The sequence below is a fragment of the Canis lupus genome, chromosome 16, assembly GCF_048164855.1.
Source record: "Canis lupus baileyi chromosome 16, mCanLup2.hap1, whole genome shotgun sequence".
Classification (NCBI taxonomy): Eukaryota; Metazoa; Chordata; class Mammalia; order Carnivora; family Canidae; genus Canis; species Canis lupus.
The window spans coordinates 42,136,053-42,155,121 of record NC_132853.1 but is presented as its reverse complement, the minus strand read 5'-3'; the positions used below and the strand labels follow the sequence as shown (position 1 = coordinate 42,155,121).

The 19,069-nt window shown below is 60.9% G+C and overlaps 2 protein-coding genes across 3 annotated transcripts; one reads left to right on the top strand and one right to left on the bottom strand.

Annotated features, from left to right (window-relative positions):
- The first annotated feature begins 221 nt into the window (after positions 1-221).
- Positions 222-10,371, top strand: FAM171A2 (family with sequence similarity 171 member A2). The gene is made up of 8 exons (XM_072780857.1): positions 222-376; positions 3,620-3,847; positions 4,095-4,187; positions 6,956-7,114; positions 7,194-7,373; positions 7,477-7,593; positions 7,713-7,839; positions 8,342-10,371. Exons 1-8 carry the CDS (start codon positions 259-261, stop codon positions 9,816-9,818), a joined length of 2,499 nt encoding a protein of 832 aa, XP_072636958.1. The 5' UTR covers positions 222-258; the 3' UTR covers positions 9,819-10,371.
- Positions 10,372-10,470: 99 nt separating this feature from the next.
- Positions 10,471-17,910, bottom strand: GRN (granulin precursor). Of its 2 annotated transcripts, none has more exons than XM_072780858.1 (13): positions 17,758-17,910; positions 14,395-14,539; positions 14,145-14,270; positions 13,950-14,034; positions 13,355-13,467; positions 13,125-13,260; positions 12,909-13,003; positions 12,567-12,690; positions 12,176-12,273; positions 11,841-12,086; positions 11,343-11,576; positions 11,010-11,240; positions 10,471-10,913 (listed from the first exon to the last, which is right to left on the bottom strand). In XM_072780858.1, the coding sequence occupies exons 2-13, from the start codon at positions 14,530-14,532 to the stop codon at positions 10,776-10,778; spliced, it is 1,764 nt and encodes a 587-aa protein (XP_072636959.1). In that variant the 5' UTR covers positions 14,533-14,539; positions 17,758-17,910; the 3' UTR covers positions 10,471-10,775. The 2 variants fall into 2 exon arrangements, with proteins under 2 accessions (XP_072636959.1, XP_072636960.1); XM_072780859.1 differs by having other exon boundaries at positions 17,588-17,802.
- Between the last annotated feature and the right edge of the window lie 1,159 nt (positions 17,911-19,069).

Genomic DNA, 19,069 nt, shown 5'->3' with positions numbered 1-19,069 from the left:
CCCGCTGCGCGGGCGGGCGGGCGGGCGGCGCGCGGAGCCGGGCAGCGAGGGGGCGGCGCCCCGAGGTCTGCGGGGTGGGGCGCCGCCTGCAGGGGGCGCTGGCGGCGGCTCCGGGCGGAGACAATCGCGCCGAGCGGCCGCCGCAGCCAGAGCGGGAGCCGGAGCGGCGCGGCGCGGCGCAGAGCTGGGGCTGAGCGGGGCCGGCCGAGCGGGGCCGGGCGGGAGCCATGGGCCGCTAGGGCCCGGCCGAGCCCCGCGATGCCGCCGCCGAGTGGCCCCAGCGTCCTCGCGCGGCTGCTGCCGCTGCTGGGGCTGCTGCTCGGCGGCGCCTCCCGGGCTCCCGGCAAGTCGCCGCCGGAGCCCCCCAGCCCGCAGGGTGAGTCTCGGCCGAGAGGGGCAGCGATCGCGGGCCTGCGCCCCCTCGATGTGGCCCCCGCCCGCCAGCTCCCTCGTCTCGGCGCTCGTGAATCGGGGGTACTCTGTTCCCTGGGCTGGGGTGGGGGCAGCCAGCGACTTGGGGTCGGCGCTTACGGGGGAGAGGGGGGAGGGAGAGGGCGACGGCCGGGGCGGGGGTCTCGAGGAGACACAATGGGGAGAGCGGGGGTCCCCAGGCTCCGCGCTGCCGCCCCCTCTCGCCTTGTTTTTCTCTCTCCGGGTCCGCGAGGCGCTGCTGCCTGAGCCATTGTCTACCGGAGACACCCGCCCAGGGGCGGGCTGGGGCGGGCGCCCGCTCCGCAGCCCCCTGCGGGTTCCCCGCTGCCGACCCGGCCGGGGTGGGGGCGCCAGCCCGGCTGCCACCTCGGACCCGGACGGGGGCTGGGCGCCCCGAGCCGGGCTGGAAGGGGGGAGGGGGCGGGGGGGCGGGGGGGGCGGATTGACTCTGCTCGAATGGGGTTCTTCGCCCTGGAGCCTGACAGCCCCCGGCCGGCCCCCCCAGGTTCAGGATTGGGGGTGTACCAAAGAAGCGCTGTCAGCCCTCGAGGGGGGAGGGGCTGCAGTTTGGGGGGGTCTGGAGAAGGGGGTACGCGGTGCTTCCCAGCCAAAGCGCATGGCAGGGCTGTGGTGGCGGAGCCATGCTGGGCTGGCTGGCTGGCTGTGGGCTGCGCCGGCGGGGCGGGCAGGTGCCTGGGTCCCCTCCAGCGGACCTCCGGCCACTCCTATCCCCAGCCTGCCCCCAGCGCACCCCCTCCTCTTCTAACCTCTCCCTCGCGGTGAAACGGAGCCTCCCGGCGCCTCCCGGCCCAGGTGGGTGTGTGAGGTGGGGGTGGGGCGGGCTCCTGCAGCGGGCGAGAGGGGAGAGCTAGACCGTGGCTCCCTTCCGACGCCTGGGGTCTCAGGGCCTCGCCCACTCCAGCCCCGCGCCCACCTTCCAGCCTCCTGCCCACCACCCCGGCGCGCTTCCCTCTACCGCCTCCGGGCCCCATCCCTGCCTGAAGCAATGCTCTCCGCTCTTCGCCTCCCCACCAAGGAGCTGACAGGAAAAGCAGGGTGGGGGGGGTGTCTGGTTCAGGGAAGTGGGGTCCGGATGAAGGGAGGGGGGTCGGATTTCCTCCTGGAAGGAGGCAGGGCTGAAGCCAGGAGAGACGGATGCAAGTAGGGAATGTCAGGCTTGAGAAATGGGGAAGGCTCACCTCTGGCCTCAGTCTTCCCTGCTCTCTGTGGGAGGAGAGGAGGCTTTGATGGGTAGGAAGGGGCCCTGGTTTCTCAAAAAGCCTTTCCTGCAAGTCCTGTACCCCAGGGGAGGGGGCCCAGGGAATTGACTGGAAGAGAGTCAGGATGGGAGGCTCTCACTGGCTGAGAGCCCAGCTTGAGGGGAAGGGGATGGAGAAGCTGCTAGGCACCTGCTCACCCCTGCCCACCCCTGTGCGGTTCCTTGGGCCCCCTCCCCTCCCTGAGGCTCTGGCCCTGGAACCCTGAGCATTCCTTCAAATGACCATATTCCAGACTCCTGGGTCCTCTCTTCCCAGCTGCTCGATCCAGCTGCTCCTAGCCTGGGCAGGGGTGGGGAGTAGCCAAGCCCCTCTAGCTTCTCAGCATTCCTCCTGGGTAGTGGTGGAGGAGGGGCAGGGAGATTGGCCGCTCCTGGGAAAACCAGAGTAGGAAAGAGTTGAGTGTGTGCAGCCCCCCTGCCAAGTTGGACTTTGGCCTGGGAGGGGTGTGGGAGGTGGGTTCAGGCGAACAGCTGGATGGGATGCCAGGCCCAGGCGTGGCGCTGGCCCTGGGGTTGGAAGCCTGAGATCCGACACCTGTCACTGCTGAGCGTCAGGCTCCACACCCAAGCCCCCCTGACCTCCCCATGCCCTGCTGCCCTGAGCTCCAGGCTCTTCTTTCTGTACCTGGATTTGAGCTTTATCTGTAAAATGGGCACTGAGCCCATTCGTCACCTGCCTCTGGGCCCTGTACTGAGGCCCCTGTACCTTTCTAGGCATGGACAGCTCCTCCTATTATTAGCAGCAAGGTAGGGGTGAGGCAGGTTCTTGAGGGTGGAGCCATGCTCAGCGGGAAGAGGTAGATGGTACCAAGGATCAGAGAGGCTGCCCGGGGAATCCATGAGAACAGCTCCAGGCCTGGTCCCTACCGGGTCACCCCATCTGAGATCAGGACACCTGCCGGTCCGTCCTGGCCAAACTATCCTGGGGCCAGGGGCAGAGGCAGCTGGAAAGCAAAAGACCTGGACTTCCCTTCGCAGCCCTCTCCACACCAGTTTCCCTTGGGCCTGGGTCGGCCCCCCCAGATCTCCTTCCCCTTGCCAGGGCCCCAGCTCTCTGCCCATCTCCTGGGAGGAATGAGGGCGTTGCCATGGTGACTGACTTGTAGCTGACCAGCTGGGAGGGGGTGGGCAGTACTTGTGAGGGGGAGGGGTCAGGAGGTGCTTGTTTGGGCTTAGGGGTTGGGGTGAGTCCCTAAAGCTGAAAGGAAACAAGCTGTGCAAAGGATTCTGGGAAGAAGATGAGTAAGAGGAATGACCAACTCCCTAGTGTCCCCTTCTCAGCTTTTTCTTCAGGACCCACACTCTGACCCAGCCCCCCGGCAACCCCTCTCATTGGCTGAATGCTGCGCTCTCTCCTCTCCACCTGTGGACCCTTGGCCCTCCACTTATTCCTCCTTTCTCCGCCCTCTTCCCTTTCCCTTCCCTGACACCAGCCCCATGGGGTCCAGTGGTTAAGAATTTGGGTCTAGAGGCAGACTCCCAGGTTTGGATCCCAGGTCTCCCGCCTTAACTGCAGGGCAAATATCTAAATTCTTTGAGCCTCAGCTTCTTTATCTGTAAAATGGGCTCAAGAGCATCTTTTATGAAGTCTGATACATCATTGACTGTAAGATACACCATTATTTCATGTACCAGGAAGAAAAAAACAATACTGCCAATCACAATGATGACCTCATCAGTCAGAGGCACAATGTGAGTTCAGAAATGTAAAAATGTGGCACTTGAAATATGGCCATAGCACCACCATACGCCTCATGCGCTGACATGAGGTTTACACGAGGGCCCTATCAATGCCCTGTCATAAAGCCCTGTCGAGCCTGGGCCCCACAGCCCCCTCCTCTGATCTCGGGACGCCCCCCAGTTCCTCCCCCCTCCCTCCTCACTCTCCTCACCCCATCTTGCCCACAGAGATCCTGATCAAGGTGCAGGTATATGTGAGCGGGGAGCTGGTGCCCTTGGCCCGGGCCTCCGTGGACGTGTTTGGGAACCGGATGCTGCTGGCCGCTGGCACCACGGACTCGGAGGGCGTGGCTATACTGCCCCTCAGTTACCGTTTGGGCACCTGGGTGCTGGTCACTGCTGCCCGCCCCGGCTTCCTCACCAACTCAGTGCCCTGGCGTGTTGACAAGCTGCCCCGTGAGTGCAGGGGCAGGTGGAGGGAGGGGGCAGCAGCTGACCCCATCAGCCCCTTCCCAAAATAGTCTTTGGGGGTGGAGGGGTGGGCCTTTCAGCAGCTGCTGCGGGGCTGGGGGTATGCAGAGGGGGCTGAAGGAAGAGGCAGTCACTGGGATTCACTTGGAGTTGGAGGGAGTGCCTGGCCCTGGGGTTGAAGGGGTGTGTGGGGGGAGCTTTCTCTGGAGCTGATGGGCCACCCCTCCCACAGTGTATGCGTCAGTCAGCCTCTATCTGCTCCCCGAGCGGCCGGCCACCCTCATCCTCTATGAGGACCTGGTGCACATCCTTTTGGGCTCTCCTGGTAAGGCTCGTCTTTTCCCCCCACCTCATGCCAGCTCCTCTTCCTTCCTCTGACTCGGGATAGAGAGCTCCACTCTTGCACATATTAGTGCTGGGTCCCTTTGAGCAAGTCACTTCACCTCTCTGAGCCTTTGTTCATCTGTAAGATGTGGATATTGACAGTCAAATCATCAATTTAAATATATCATCAAATTGGGGATCCCTGGGTGGCGCAGCGGTTTAGCGCCTGCCTTTGGCCCAGGGAGCGATCCTGGAGACCCGGGATCGAATCCCACGTCGGGCTCCCGGTGCATGGAGCCTGCTTCTCCCTCTGCCTGTGTCTCTGCCTCTCTCTCTCTCTGTGTGTGACTATCATAAATAAATAAAAATTAAAAAACAAACAAAAAAACAAATTGAAGTAGGATTAAATATCAACAAGCATGCAAAAAACAGCACAGAAGGTGGTCAATAAATGTTTATTATTATTGGGGCTTCTCGTGGTTTCTATTCTCCCTCTACTCCTACCATTAGAATTTCTATTCCCTGCCACCTGTTTCATTGGTGGATCTACACGTACTTCTTGTGCACCTACTGGGTGCCTAGCTATGTGAGAGGGCCATCAGAGGGTCATTCCATAGGGACTGAGCAACTCTCAGGTAAAAGGCCTGCAGCAATCCCACAGCAGTCCCCCTCTAGCCTCGGCTTCAGTCTCTGCCCCGCCAACTCTTACTGCGGCACCTGTGCCGTGCCAGGCTTGTGTCTGGTGCTGGGGAACAATAGGAGGGAAGTCTTGTGGAGTTCACGGATAAGTAGGAAGACGGACAAACCGATCACTGCCAACCCTGAACTAATTGCAAAGCAGGCAGAGCAGTGAAGTAGAGGGCAGCAGTCTTCAGCATCGAGATATCCCTCACCTCAGCAGGGCAAGGGAATCAGGGGAAGGGAGCTATGGAGCCTTGTGGGCTCAGGAGTTGAAGGGGGAGCAAAGGCACCTTCACTGGAGATGCAGGGACAGAAGGGGACAGTGAGGGTGCAAGGGATGCTCCAGTCTGGCTCTGCAGGAGGGGTGCCTGCTGCAGACTGATTGAGCTGGCTAGTATGAGGGAGCCACAGTGGGTTTTGGAGACGGAACCCCCTCCCCAACTTATATTCCTAGCTTGAGCCCTTATCTCCAAGTTACTCGTTTGCTCATCTTCATCTCCCTGGTCCTGAACCAGAGGCTTCTAGACTGTCTTTGGAAGTTTCTAAAATGCCTAATGAGGCTGGCTCAGTCAGTAGAACATTCAACTCTTACTCTCAAGGTCATGAGTTCAAGCCCCATGTTGGGCATGGGGCCTACTTTAGAAAATAATAAATAAGTAATAAAATGCCAAATGATCCCTTTGTTGCCTCTTAGCTTAATGGCCTCCTGTGGCTCCCACTGCTTTCAAGGTAAAGCCTAGAGTCTTTCATAAAGCTGACCGTGCCCTATGAGGCCTGCGTGCCATGCAGCAACCTGTGTCCATGGACCAGCATGCTGCCCCGTGCCTCTGGGCCTTTCGGTCACCCGTTCTCCTGGCGGTCCCTTTACATTTTCTTTCCTGGTAGAGTCAGTCTTAGCCTGCAAGATTCCACTGGGCCTTCCCCAGCTGGGTGGGCCAAGCACCCTTTGCTACCTGCTGTTTTAATAGCAAGGTAGGATGAAGAGGGGCTGAGAAGTTGGGCCAGCACCGCACTTCCTGAGCTTCAGTCCGGCTCCAGGATTGTGGCCTTAGGCAAGTCACTAAACTTCTCTGGGCTCCATTTCTGTGTGTTTACCACAAGGTTCATAATGAAAGCACCTATTTCAGGGCTATTGTACTAATTACAGGGGTTAACACAGGAAGCCTGCTCAGAATAGTGTCCAGCGCATCTTAAAGCTTAATATTAGCTACTACCCTATTGTATTGGAATTCTCTTTATACGCCCCCTCCCACCCCAAGGAAGACAGACAGACACACACATCTTAAGCTGTGTAATACAGCAGCCACTAGCAACATGTGGCTAAATGAAAGTTCATTATAAATTTTGAAAAATTTCAAATAAATCCAGTTTCTGAGTCACAGCAGCCACCTTTCAAGGGCTTAAATGGCAGGTGTGTCTAGTGGGTACTGTGTTGTGGGCAGCGCAGAGACCATTTACACCCAACACAGCAGGGAGTTCTGACAGGTGCCCAGATGCACAGCCCTGCACAAGACCGTGAACTTCAAGGCAGGGAATTGTGGACTGTGTATTCTTCACCTTTCTATCTCCAGCACCTGACACAGTGCCCGCCACACACTAGGCAACGGGAATTGTTTGAGGACCTGAACCCTTTCACTGTATAGTTTTTTTTTTTTTAAGATTTATTTATTTATTTATGATAGACATAGAGAGAGAGAGGCAGAGACACAGGAGGAGGGAGAAGCAGGCTCCATGCCGGGAGCCCGACGCAGGACTCGATCCTGGAGTCCTGGGCCAAAGGCAGGCGCTAAACCACTGAGCCACCCAGGGATTCCCTACTGTATAGGTTAATAAGGAAACGGTGTTTCAAAGAGAGCAAGCAACTTGCTCAGGGTCACACACCCAGGACTAGATTTCAGGTCCAAGTCCTTTCCCTGTCAGCATTCTATGAATGCAGTTCTCCCCAAGCCACCACCCTCTCTGACCTTCCCAAGTGGCTTAACCTGGTGGCTACTGGGTTAGCTCCCTTCTCAAATATTCGCTTTCTGCTCTGTTCCCTGGGGAAGCTTGCCCCTGGCCAAGCCACAGCAGTCCTGCCTCTCTATCCAGGTGCCCGCTCCCAGCCCTGGGTGCAGTTCCAGCGCCGGGCCGCCCGCCTGCCGGTCAGCTCCACCTACAGCCAGCTCTGGGCCTCGCTCACACCTGCCAGCACCCAACAGGAAATGCGCGCTTTCCCTGCCTTCCTGGGAACTGAGGCCTCCAGCTCAGGTAAGCTGCATGTTCCGCATGGAAGGGCGTCCTCCCTACCATCAGGATTTAGCCCTCAGCCCTGTCTCCTTTCCCCCAGGCAATGGCTCCTGGCTAGAGCTGATGCCCCTGGCTGCCGTGAGTGTGCACCTGCTGACGGGCAATGGAACAGAAGTCCCACTTTCGGGCCCCATTCACCTGTCCCTGCCCGTGCCCTCAGAGCCTCGCGCCCTGACTGCAGGCACCAGCATTCCAGCCTGGAGGTTCGACCCCAAGAGTGGTGAGTGCCTTAGGGGGTAGCAGCTGCTGGAGTTTGGGGGAAGACAGTGGGAATTAGATGGGGGGATGGGCATCGAGTTTCACAAAACTCCTGCCTCTCCCAGGGCTGTGGGTACGCAATGGCACTGGTGTGATCCGGAAGGAAGGCCGACAGCTCTACTGGACCTTCGTCTCCCCCCAGCTGGGGTACTGGGCAGCTGCCATGGCTTCCCCCACCGCTGGTGAGAGACAGGGGGACAGCCAGGACGGGGCACAGTGGGGGAAGGGAGGCTGGGAGTGTGGGCTCCTGGAAGGCAGAAGGGCACCCACGCCTGGAAAGCTAAGCCCTTGCCTGGCACAGGACTGGTCACCATCACATCGGGCATCCAGGACATTGGTACCTACCACACCATCTTCCTGCTCACCATCCTGGCAGCCCTGGCCCTGCTGGTGCTCATTCTGTTGTGTCTGCTCATCTACTACTGCCGGTGAGTGCCTCCCCATCGCCCATGCTCCCCTCATCCCAGCAGACTGAGGCCCATCCTAGGTCTTCCGTGGGGCTGGGCACTCGCGCTCCAAGCACGTGTAAAATACAATTCCAATCTTCAAGGCCTTGACAGGAAAAGGCAGCAAATGCACATGCTAGGACCCCAGAAGCAGGTGGCTGGCTGAAGAGAAGTGGGGGGAGAGGAGGCAGGACCTGCAGCCCGGCCCCTCAGAGGGGCTCCTCCCAGGTTCTCGCAGCATCGCCTTCGTGTGAAGGAGTGCAGTTCCCCTCAGGGGGACCCAAATGGGAACAGCTGCTGGCTGTCCCTCCCACACTCTTTCTGCAAACCAATCCCAAGGCCCCTCCGGGCTCCCCAGTATTTCTCTCCAGTCCCAGGCATTCCCCCCATCCCTCATCTTGCAACCGCGGGGGTAGGGAGCTGCTCTGGCCCCCACCCTTTCCTGAGGTCGCGGTCCCACTCCCCCCTGCCCAACACCCTCCAGGAGGCGCTGCCTGAAGCCGAGGCAACAGCACCGCAAACTGCAGCTGTCTGGGCCCTCTGATGGTAACAAACGAGACCAAGCCACCTCGATGTCTCAGCTCCACCTCATTTGTGGGGGACCCTTGGAGCCCGCGCCGTCTGGGGACCCTGAGGCTCCGCCCCCAGGCCCCCTGCACTCGGCCTTCTCCAGCTCCCGGGACCTGGCTGCCTCCCGGGACGACTTCTTCCGCGCCAAGCCACGCGCGGCCAGCCGTCCGGCCGCCGAGCCTGGGGGCGCCCGCGGGGGCGAGGGCGCGGGCCTCAAGGGCGCCCGCTCCGTCGAGGGGCCCGGCGGGCTGGAGCCAGGCCTCGAGGAGTACCGTCGGGGCGCCTCGGCCACCCCGGCCTTCCTGCAGGAGCCGCCCTCGCCGCCGCCGCCCTTCGAGCACTACTTGGGCCACAAGGGGGCGGCCGAGAGCAAGCCCCCCGACTTCCTGCTGTCGCAGTCCGTGGACCAGCTGGCGCGGCCGCCGTCGCTCAGCCAGGCCGGGCAGCTCATCTTCTGCGGCTCCATCGACCACCTCAAGGACAGCGTCTACCGCAACGTCATGCCCACCCTGGTGATCCCCGCGCACTACGTGCGCCTGGGCGGCGAGGGGGGCGCCGCGGGGCCCGGCGACGAGGCGGCCCCGGCCGAGAGCACGGGCCCCGGCCCCGCGCGCCCCTTCCCCGCGCCCGACCCCCAGCGCCCGCTGATGCAGAGCCACTCGGGCGCGGGCGGCGAGGGCGGCGGCGGCGGCGAGGCCTGGGGGGGCGGGCGCTCGGCGCCGGTCAGCGGCTCGGTCACCATCCCGGTGCTGTTCAACGAGTCCACCATGGCGCAGCTCAACGGGGAGCTGCAGGCTCTGACCGAGAAGAAGCTGCTCGAACTGGGCGTGAAGCCTCACCCGCGCGCCTGGTTCGTGTCCCTGGACGGGCGCTCCAACTCGCAGGTGCGCCACTCCTACATCGACCTGCAGGCGGGCGGGGGCGGCCGCAGCACCGACGCCAGCCTGGACTCGGGCGTCGACGTGCACGAGGCGCGGCCCGCGCGCCGGCGGCCCCTGCGCGAGGAGCGAGAGCGGGAGCGTGCCCCCCCCGCCGCCCCGCCGCCCCCGCCGCCGCCGCCGCCGCCCGCGCCCCCGCGCCTGGCGCTCAGCGAGGACACGGAGCCGAGCAGCAGCGAGAGCCGCACGGGCCTCTGCTCCCCCGAGGACAACTCGCTGACGCCGCTGCTGGACGAGGTGGCGGCGCCCGAGGGCCGGGCGGCCACCGTGCCCCGGGGTCGGGGCCGCAGCCGCGGGGACAGTTCCCGCAGCAGCGCCAGCGAGCTGCGGCGCGACTCGCTCACCAGCCCAGAGGACGAGCTGGGGGCGGAGGCGGGCGACGAGGCGGGCGACAAGAAGAGCCCGTGGCAGCGGCGGGAGGAGCGGCCGCTGATGGTGTTCAACGTCAAGTAGCGCCCCCGCCCGGCCTGGCGCCGCCCCCGGGCCGGCCCCCGCCCCTCCCGCCCGGCTCCGCCCCCAGGGTGCGCGCGCCGGGGGGCCGCGGGGGCCCTCGCTCTTAGCGCCCCAGTGCCCCCCGCCCTGCCGGGAGAGGTGGCCGGGGGCCTGCGGAGCTGTCCAGTGGTACGTGCTGGGTGAGGTCTCGGGAGGGACCCGGGTCAGCCTCCAAGAGGGAGGAGGTGGGAGGGGTCCAGACCCCCATTGGGGAGGTGCTGGGGAAGGAGGGCTGGGTGGGGGGAAGCAGTGCCTGTATAAACGTGGCTGTACATAGAAAGATCTATTGTGGGGAAGCAGGAGGGGCGACCGGGCCTCAGCTGCTAGTGTGAGGGCCGGGAAGGGAGGGGGCCTTCTCTGTGGACCCCCGGGAGGGGAGGGGGTGCTGCTTGCTGACTAGCCCATCTCTGGGCTACAATGTCACAGGGCTGGTGGCTGGGGCGGCTCTGGGGACTAGGGGATCGTGTGATGGGATTGCTGTGGGCAACAGCAAATATAAAACTGGTGAGATTAACTCTGTGTGTGTGTGTCTTTCTGTGGGGTTGGGGAACACGGACACTGGGTGGGAGCCCTTCTCAGAGTAGGGCAGGCAAGGTGGTCAAATCAGACGCTGTTAAGAAAGTGTACAAACTTTACTGCAGCACATACACACATACACCTGTGGATAGGGAAGAGCACCTGGCCACAGGGTAGACGGAAACAGGGAGGGATGGCAGCTTGTAACATGGCTTTCGCCACAGCCTCCCTTGAGATAGGGAAGGCCTTAGGTTGAGGCCCCAGCAACCATGATGGGGGTGGGACTCAGGATGGGGGACTTGGGAGAATTTGGTGGGGGAGAGGTGCTGGGGAGGCCTGAGCAGTGGGGACCCTCCGAGCAGGGTCCCAAGGGCTGCAGACTCTATAGTCCTTCGGCTCGCCTCACAGCAGCGGTCTTGGGGCTGGGTCCCTCAGTGGCATGTCCCAGCGCAGGCTCTCCCTCCGTAGACATTTGGTGCCCTTGGCCCCACAGTGGAAGCCAGTGGGGCAGCAGTGACGCTGATCCGCACAACAGACACCCTGGACGGCCACAGATGGGTGGGGGCAGGGGGTCAGAGTGGGGCACCTGGCTCTCAGGGATACCCAGCTCCAGGGCAGGGGTGAGGGAGCACTGACCTGGTGATAGGGACAGCAGGCCCAGCCTCCTCGGCTATCTCGACAGCAGGTCTGGTTATCATGGCAGAAGTGCCCTTCCCCACACTTCACGTTCCCCACACCCACGCGAGGGCCACGGGCCAGGCGGACGGCCAGGTGGGTCGAGTCTGCCTCCTTCTCACAGGATCGGGCCTTCACGTTGCAGGTGTACCCGGCTGGGCAGCAGTGCTGACGGTCCTCACAGCACACAGCCTGGGAGGGACAGGGCAGCCTTCAACTCTCCCCTCCTCTCCCTGGGAGACTCAGACCCCCTGTGCAGGGCAGGTGGGGTGGTGGTGGTGGGGGGGCACTCACATGAGGCAACTGGCAGCAGGCCCAGCCTCCACTCAGGCTTGGGCAGCAGGTCTGTCCCACGGGGCAGCTGGTGTGCTGGTCACAGCCTATATCCCTGCGGTGAGATGGGGAAGCCCGGCGGGCAGGCATCTTCTCCAGTCCACTCACCACCTTGCTCCCCCTCTGACAGTGCCCGTCGTCCAAGCACGTATAGCCATGGGGGCAGCAGTGCTGGTGGTCTGAGCAGCAGACAGCCTGGCAGGGGTGGGGGGGGTAGGGGGGACAGTGGTAGAACAGGATGGTCTGGGAAGCTGCCATGTGGGACAAAAAGCTAAGCCCCTGCCTAGCCCGACTCCCTCTCCTGCTCACAGCTCCCCCAGCTGGGAATGAACTTGACCCAGCTGGTGTGCCACCTGTGGGCCAGGCAGGGGAGAGAAGAGCAAAGCAACAGGAGGCTGGCCACCTGCCTTGGCTAAGACCCTGTCATCCCCCTGCCATGCTCTCCCCCTACCCACACACCTCTGGGGCAGGACAGCAGCCCCACTCCCCGGACATAAGTCGACAGCAGGTATTGGAGGAGGGACAGCTGGTGACGTTATCACAGGGGACATCATTCTCTGTGGCCTGGGGGTTCAGCAGCTGAAGGCGGGCTGGGGCCTGCACCATCCAGGGCATCTGGGGGGCGTTCTGTTCACAGGTGCCCTTCGCTGTGTCACATTTAAACCCAGCCGGGCAGCAGTGTACATGGTCCTCACAGCATACGGCCTAGGGTGAATGGACAGGGGACAATGGGCACGAGGCCTAGCTGGCTGCCACTTTCTGCTCAGCCCAGCCCACCCACCACTCCTGGGTACCTGGGCAAAAGGGCAGCAGCCCCAGGCCCCTGACTGCAGACGGCAGCAGGTGTAGCCGTCTGGGCAGCTCACCTCCATGTCACATTTCACCTCCTGCACTGTGAGAAAGGCACGGAGGACAGGTCAGCGGTGGCTGTGGGGGCCCTCAGGACACCCAACCCCTTGCTGGCGCCACAGCTGGACCCAGGTGTGGAGAATGGAGAGTATATTTAGGCCACCTCAGCAGTGACCCAAAGGCAATGACTAGTGTGGAGGAAAAGGGGCTGTGCCAGCCCTGTCCCCTCCTTGTGGCCATCAGCCTCCCACCCCCTTATCTGTTCCTGGAACAGTGCAGTGGAGAGCTCCTGCACATGGTGCAGGTAGAATGGGGTCTGCAGCCTTCCTCTGGTACCTGTGTGTGCTGGCAGCTTGGTGAGGAGGTCCGTAGCGTTCTCCTTGGAGAGGCACTTACTCCGGACCAAGTCGCACACAGTATCCTGGGGGCAACAGTGCAGGTGATCGGAGCAGCAGATGGCCTGGGTGGGGGGAGGGGAAGGTCCTGTGACTTCCAATCTCCGTTGAGCTCAGGGAGCAGCCAGGTGACAGCTGACACTGCCTCAGTCCCCCACTAGGGGGTGGCATGAGTCCTGAGCAGCCAAGCTTCCAAGGACCTGCCAGCACGCCCCACCCCAAGGCGTCCCTCCAAGGTAGGTGTCCGGGCCAGGTGACTGTGGGCACCTAGCCCTTCACTCACATGAGGCATTGGGCAGCAGCCATACTTCCCGCTGGGCAGCTCGCAGCAAGTGGAACCATCAGGGCACTGGGACCGGCCATCAGGGCATATGACCCCTGGAAGGGGAGAGAGGTGTGCGGGGCAGCCCAGGTGGCGGGGAGCTCTTCCCCAGCTGAGAGCCAGATGAGGCCTCGCCTCACTTCCAACCCCGAACCTGATGCTCTCCCACTTCCTTACCTGCCCTGTTACTCCTTTGTGCGGGGATCTTCTTTGCCAGGGGGTGGCTTCCTGTGGCCGTGAGGCAGCGGGCATGAGCCAGGTCACAGGAGGTACCATGGGGGCAGCAGTGCACCTTGTCCTCGCAGCAAGAAGCCTGACGAGAGATGGTTCCGACCCGGACTTTGATCTCTCCAGCCCCTTGCTCTGCCCCTGCTGCTTCCCCCACCCCCCTCTTCCCAAACCTGTACCTGGGGCATGGGGCAGCATCCCCAGGAGCCATCTAGCATAGTGCAGCACGTGGAGGAGTTGGGACATTCAAACTGGCTGTCAGGGCACTGGATGGCACCCAAGGGGTTGGTATCTGTGGACAGGATGACCCAGGATTCCGCCAACCCAGTCAGGGAAGGCCAATACTCCCGTCACTCGAGGAGCTGCTTGTGCCAGAGCCTCCAGGCCCAGCACGGTGGGGCTCGGGGTCCGGCACTGGGCTCAGTGCTCTCCCAGGCACGCCTAACCCACTCTCCCCACAAGCCAGTCTGCTGCGGCAATATGGCACCAGGAGGGGCATCCAGTGACTAGACTGGCCTTAAACCAGCCCAGCTTGACCTCTCTCCATCCTCAGAATGCCTGGCGCTGGGCCTTGAGTCTGGCATCCTCTCCCGCCCCTTCCTAACCTGGTGCTGCCCCTCTGTCCAGCACAAGCAAAGGGGTTGTTTAGTACAGATGCCACGAGAATGAGGGCACAAGGGCAGGAATCAGGTCACCCAGCTGGCGGGGTTCCTGGGCAGGCCAGCCTCTGCATGCTGCCCATCTGCCTGCCCTCCACCTCCACCCCTGCCGCACCTGATCTTTGGAAGCAGGACCTCCCATCAGCACTGCAGTGGTAGCCTCGTGGGCAGCAGTGGCGGCCATCGGCACACGACACGGCCTGTGGGACACAGAGACGCCAACATTGGCTAGGCCCTTTTACCTGGGGTGAGTGGAGGGAAAGTCTAAATGCTGACCTGAGCCCCCGTGTTGAACTAATGGTACCCTCACCTCTGGGAACGGGCAGCAGCTGGAGGTCCCCAAGATCGTGAGGAGGCAGGAGTAGCCAGGAGAGCAGTGGGCATCTAGCTGGCAGGGCCTGCCCAGATGCCTGCTCAGCTCCGTGGGCCACTTGCCCTGGAAAGCAAGAGGAGAGGGCAAAATGAAGGACCCAAGCCTGCCCCCTCTCTCTGGCCATGCCAAGATGCCCCTTTGGAAAATGCCAGGCTGCCAGCTCTTGCCTGGGCTGCAGGGCGCTCACCGGAATGGGATTGCAGCAACTGTAGCTGGCTCCTCCTGGGTCCAGGCAGCAGGCCACAGGGCAGAACTGACCATCTGGGCACTGTGTCCCAGCTACCAGCCCGGCCACCAAGGCCACCCAGCTCACCAGGGTCCACATGGTCTGCCTGCAAAACACCAAGAGGCATTTGGCGACTAGCTTCAACAAGCCCATGTGACCCTTGATTCTGGGGCCAGTCACTCCCCCAGGTCCGTGCCAGATACCACCTGAGCCTCTCCAACAATTCCCTGTTGAGGCAGGAAGAAAGATGTGAGGCCCAAGATCCAGCTTCCTATATGTGTCCTGCATGTGCATCATATGTGTAACAGCACCTGGACAGAAGTGCTGACACAAGGATGCATGTCAGGGGCGCCTGGGTGGCTCACTTGGTTAAATGTCTACCTTCAGCTCAGGTCATGATCCCAAGCTCCTGGGATGGAGCCTGGTGTCAAGCTCCCTGCTCAGTGGGGAGCCTGTTTCTCCCTCTCCCTCTGCCTGCCACTCTCACTGCTTGTGCTCTCTCTGTCAAATAAATTAATAAAATATTGTTTTATTAAAAAAAGATAAAAACAACCAAGTATGTGTGTCGATCTGTGTCCCCAAAATGTGGCCAAATGTCTCCATCTGTGGGTGAGTGTGTAAAGATGTAGGCGTATGAGAGCACCAGTCTGGCTTAGTCAACAAGGCATGTGACTCTTGATCTTGACGTTGTAGATTTGAGCCCCATGCTAGGTGCAGAGAATACTTTAAAAAAAAAAATCTTAAAAAAAAAGATGTAAGTCTGTGAAAAGAAAATTTGTGGGGTTTGTGGGTCTGATCTGTAGGGACATGGGGCACCTCCAGGGAGTGGGTGAGGCATCAGTGGCCATGGGAGGACTGGGCTGGGGGGCAAAGAGGGAGTCCCCCTTTGAAGAAAAGCTGGGGTTCCACTTCCCCAGCCAGCCCCTCCAGAAGCCTCCCTGTGTGGGGTGGGGGAGGGGTGTCACATGATGACGTGGGAAACCAGGGTGTTGAGAAAGTTATGAAAAGGGAAGTGTGGGGATCCCTGGGTGGCGCAGTGGTTTAGCGCCTGCCTTTGGCCCAGGGAGCGATCCTGGAGACCCGGGATCGAATCCCACGTCAGGCTCCCGGTGCGTGGAGCCTGCTTCTCCCTCTGCCTGTGTCTCTGCCTCTCTCTCTCTCTGTGTAACTATCATAAATTAAAAAAAAAAAAAAGGGAAGTGTGGTAGCCCGTGGAATCTGGGCTGCCTACCCCAGAGGCCAGCCATACCTACCCCCCCAGCTGTCCCCAACCACCCAGGGAAGGGGTGCACAGGCCGGGCCAGCCTTTGAGACACCTGTGCCCTTGGGCTCCCCCAACACCACCAGGCCCTTTAAGACTCCCCAAACATACCACCCCCAAACCCTGCCGACCCCCTACCCGGAAGCTGAAACTCAGCAGTACAGGAAGAAGATCACATGCACTCACACAGCTGCACTAGCAGAAGAAACCAATCATGAGTCTCTGGGGAGTAACCTCTGACTTCCTAAATGAGTATTCCAAGCTCAGCCAGCCCTACTAGTTCAATGGGATGGGCCCAGAAGATGTTACCCTGCCTGGAGGGGCAAGACTAGTAATGTCTATTGAGCTTCAGGATGCCTGGTTGGCTCAGAAGTTGAGTGTCTGCTTTTGTCTCAGGGTGTGATCCTAGGGTCTGGGGATCGAGTCCCGCATCAGGCTCCCTGCAAGGAGCCTGCTTCTCCCTCTGCCTGTGTTTCTGCCTCTCTCTGTGTCTCATAAATAAATAAATAAATAACATCTTAAAAAAAAAAAAAGTTTGTTGAGCCTTTCCCGGGCCAGTTACAATACTCTATCCTATTTTCTTTCTTTTTTGCAACAGCCATCCAAAGTACTAATTACCTTTACTTTGAGGCTCAGAGAAGTTCGGTAACATGCCCTTGTCATATATCCAGTCATGGAGATGACAGGCTTTGAGAGCTACAAAGCATACCAGACTTGGGTTCATGTCACCAGGTGGCACCATGCACAGTGCCCAGGAATGGACCCCTGAACCCCAGGAGAGTAGAGGCCTGGGGTCCAAGCAGAGGAGGGAGACAGAAGCATTTTCTGAGCAGGTGGACAAGGCAGGACAGAAATGAGAAGCACAGGGGTGCTGGATACTGCACTGGGGTGCTAGTCCTAGAATTGCCACCACTGATGGTGAGAGCCTCAAAAGTTGCTGTCTTGGGGCCTCAGTTCCCCCATGAGTCTGTGTGGACACTGCACACTGGGTGTGGCGACGACTTACACCCAGCCAGTCACTTGCATCCTTCTCTCCCTCACCTGGCTCTCTTCGCGGCCCCAGTCCCAGCTCAGAGACCGTTTCCAGGGGACACCGCCTGGCTGGTCCTATACCTTGGCCCCTTTCACCCTCTCCTCTACACTCACAGCTCCAGGCAAGACTCGTCCCGCCTACTTCTTGGGAGTCACACCTCAACCTTCCGTAGGCTGTCCCTTGTCCTGGCTTAGGCCGGAAGAGGTGCCTGTCTGCACAAATCTGGGACCACGGGGCAGTCTTTGGCATCCTAAAGTTAGGGAGTACAGCGTGTGCTTCTAGTGGATACCAATGCACAGACGCGCGCACACACTCACAACCAAGGATGACCTCTCTCCCGCCACCCCCCACTCCCAAGGTAGAGAGGGACAGGAGCCTCTCCAAGCCCCCAGCTCTGCCATCTTCCACTAGGTGGCAGCCCCCAACTCCCAGCGTCAGGAGAGAGATTCCCAAAAGGTGAGCCAACCCAACTGCGAGTGAGCAGGAAAAGTGGCCGGGAGAGGCGGAAGTTGGCTGGTCCCACCCCCCACGAGAGGAAGTACGGGAGCGGCAGACCCAACCCCCGCGTTCGGTCACCACCCCCCCGGCCCTGCTACCCTGGAGGGGGCAGGGCCACCAGCCCACTCGCAGCCCTCTGAGCTCCAGGACCAGGGCGCGCGCCTCTCTCGCTCCCAGTGCCCCGGGGACCACCCAGCACCACCAGCAGCAGCACCAGCAGCACCAGCAGCAGCACCCGGACCGGCCCGGAGCCGGCTCAAGAATGGGGTGGTCCCTGCTCTGGGGAAGGGGCTGCAGCTTCCGGAGCCGCTGGAGAGGGAGAGAGCCCCCTTCTCGTGGGGGTCACTGCAATCACTGCTTACCCCCGGCCCCCCGTAAAACTGCCTCCTGTGCATCGGAAAGCCCCAAAGGAGCTTCTCTGAGCCAGTCTTCTCTTGCCTCCCGGCTGAAACTCCAGACGAGCCTCAAGCCCTCACGTCCGCCCGGCCGAACTGCCGAGGAAGCGAGAGGTCTGCGCGGCCACCCTCCTTACCTGTGACCGGCCCCGCGCTCGCTGCGAAGCCGGGCCGGGCAGCTCGGGACTAGGGCCTGCGGCGCGACGGCCCGCCCACCTCCGTTCCCATTGGCCAGGCGTCCGGGCTGTCGCGCTCCTACTGGCTGCTGCTCGACGGTAGAGGCGGGGCCAGCCTGCAAAGCTCTGCTTTTTTTTCTTACTCAATTCGCGGTCGTCCCTCCCTTCTTCTCGCTTCCCACCCTCCCCCCTCCACTGTTTTATGGGATCATGTGATTGGAGAATCATGTGACGTCCTGGCCGGGCTCGGCCGGGCTGCGGGCGCCTGGCGGAGTCTTCCCGAGGTGGTGTGGCCCCGGAGTGCGTTGGCCGGCGAAGGGAGCTGCCCCTTAGGGGGTGCACTCCAGGGCGTTTACAGGATGTCTGCTTCTGGGTTAGGGACACCTGTGCATCCTGTTTCTTTTGTATTCAACGAACTCAGAATAAATGCTGGGCAGCCAGGCCCCGAAGGGAGGGTTGTGAGGGCAAGGATAGACAGCTCTCAGGCCCTTTCCTCAGGGTGCTCCTGGCCGGGTGTGAGTGGGTAGAGAGATGAGACAGGCTCACGTTCAATCTAATTTAAGGTGCAAGATCGTGTGCCAGGTATTAATGGATGTGTGTAGGGCAGAGGTGGAAGATTGGCTCTTGGCAGGGAGGAAAAGATTTAATTCTACCTTAAGGGCACTTTAAAAATTATTTATTTATTTATCTGAGAGAACGAGCATGAGCGGAGGGAGAGGGAGAAGCAGACTCCCTGCTGAGCAGGGAGCTGGACTGGGGCTTGATCCTAGACCCTAGGATCATGACCTGAGCCAAAGGCAGATACTCAACCAAGTGAACCACCCAGGCGCCCCTTTAAGGACACCTTTTGGAGCTGAACCTGGGAGAATGTTAACTGGCAGGTGGACAGGGGTTGGCAAAGCTCCTGAGCAGGGGGTGTTAGGAAGAGCATTAGGAAACCAGATGGGAAGAGCAGCGTTGGGCAGGGATTAAATGCCAAGTACAACGTAGTGGGCTTGAGGAGCTGTTGGGTGCCTGACACGAGGCTTGGGCTGGGGGTGGGAGCATAGTGGAAGTGGCTTCCTCGTTAGAGTCAGCCTTGCCTTCCAGGAATTGAAATAACCGGTGAGGAGAGAAAGGTACTACACAGAACAGATTGGCCAGCAACAAGAGCCAGGCTGCTCCGTGCCAAAAGGCCATTTTGGCTCAGGCCAAAAATGGTTGATAGATGCACCAGGAAAGAGGAGAGGCCCAGAGAAAGCCCAGTGCCAGGCTAGGGGGACAGGCAGTGTTT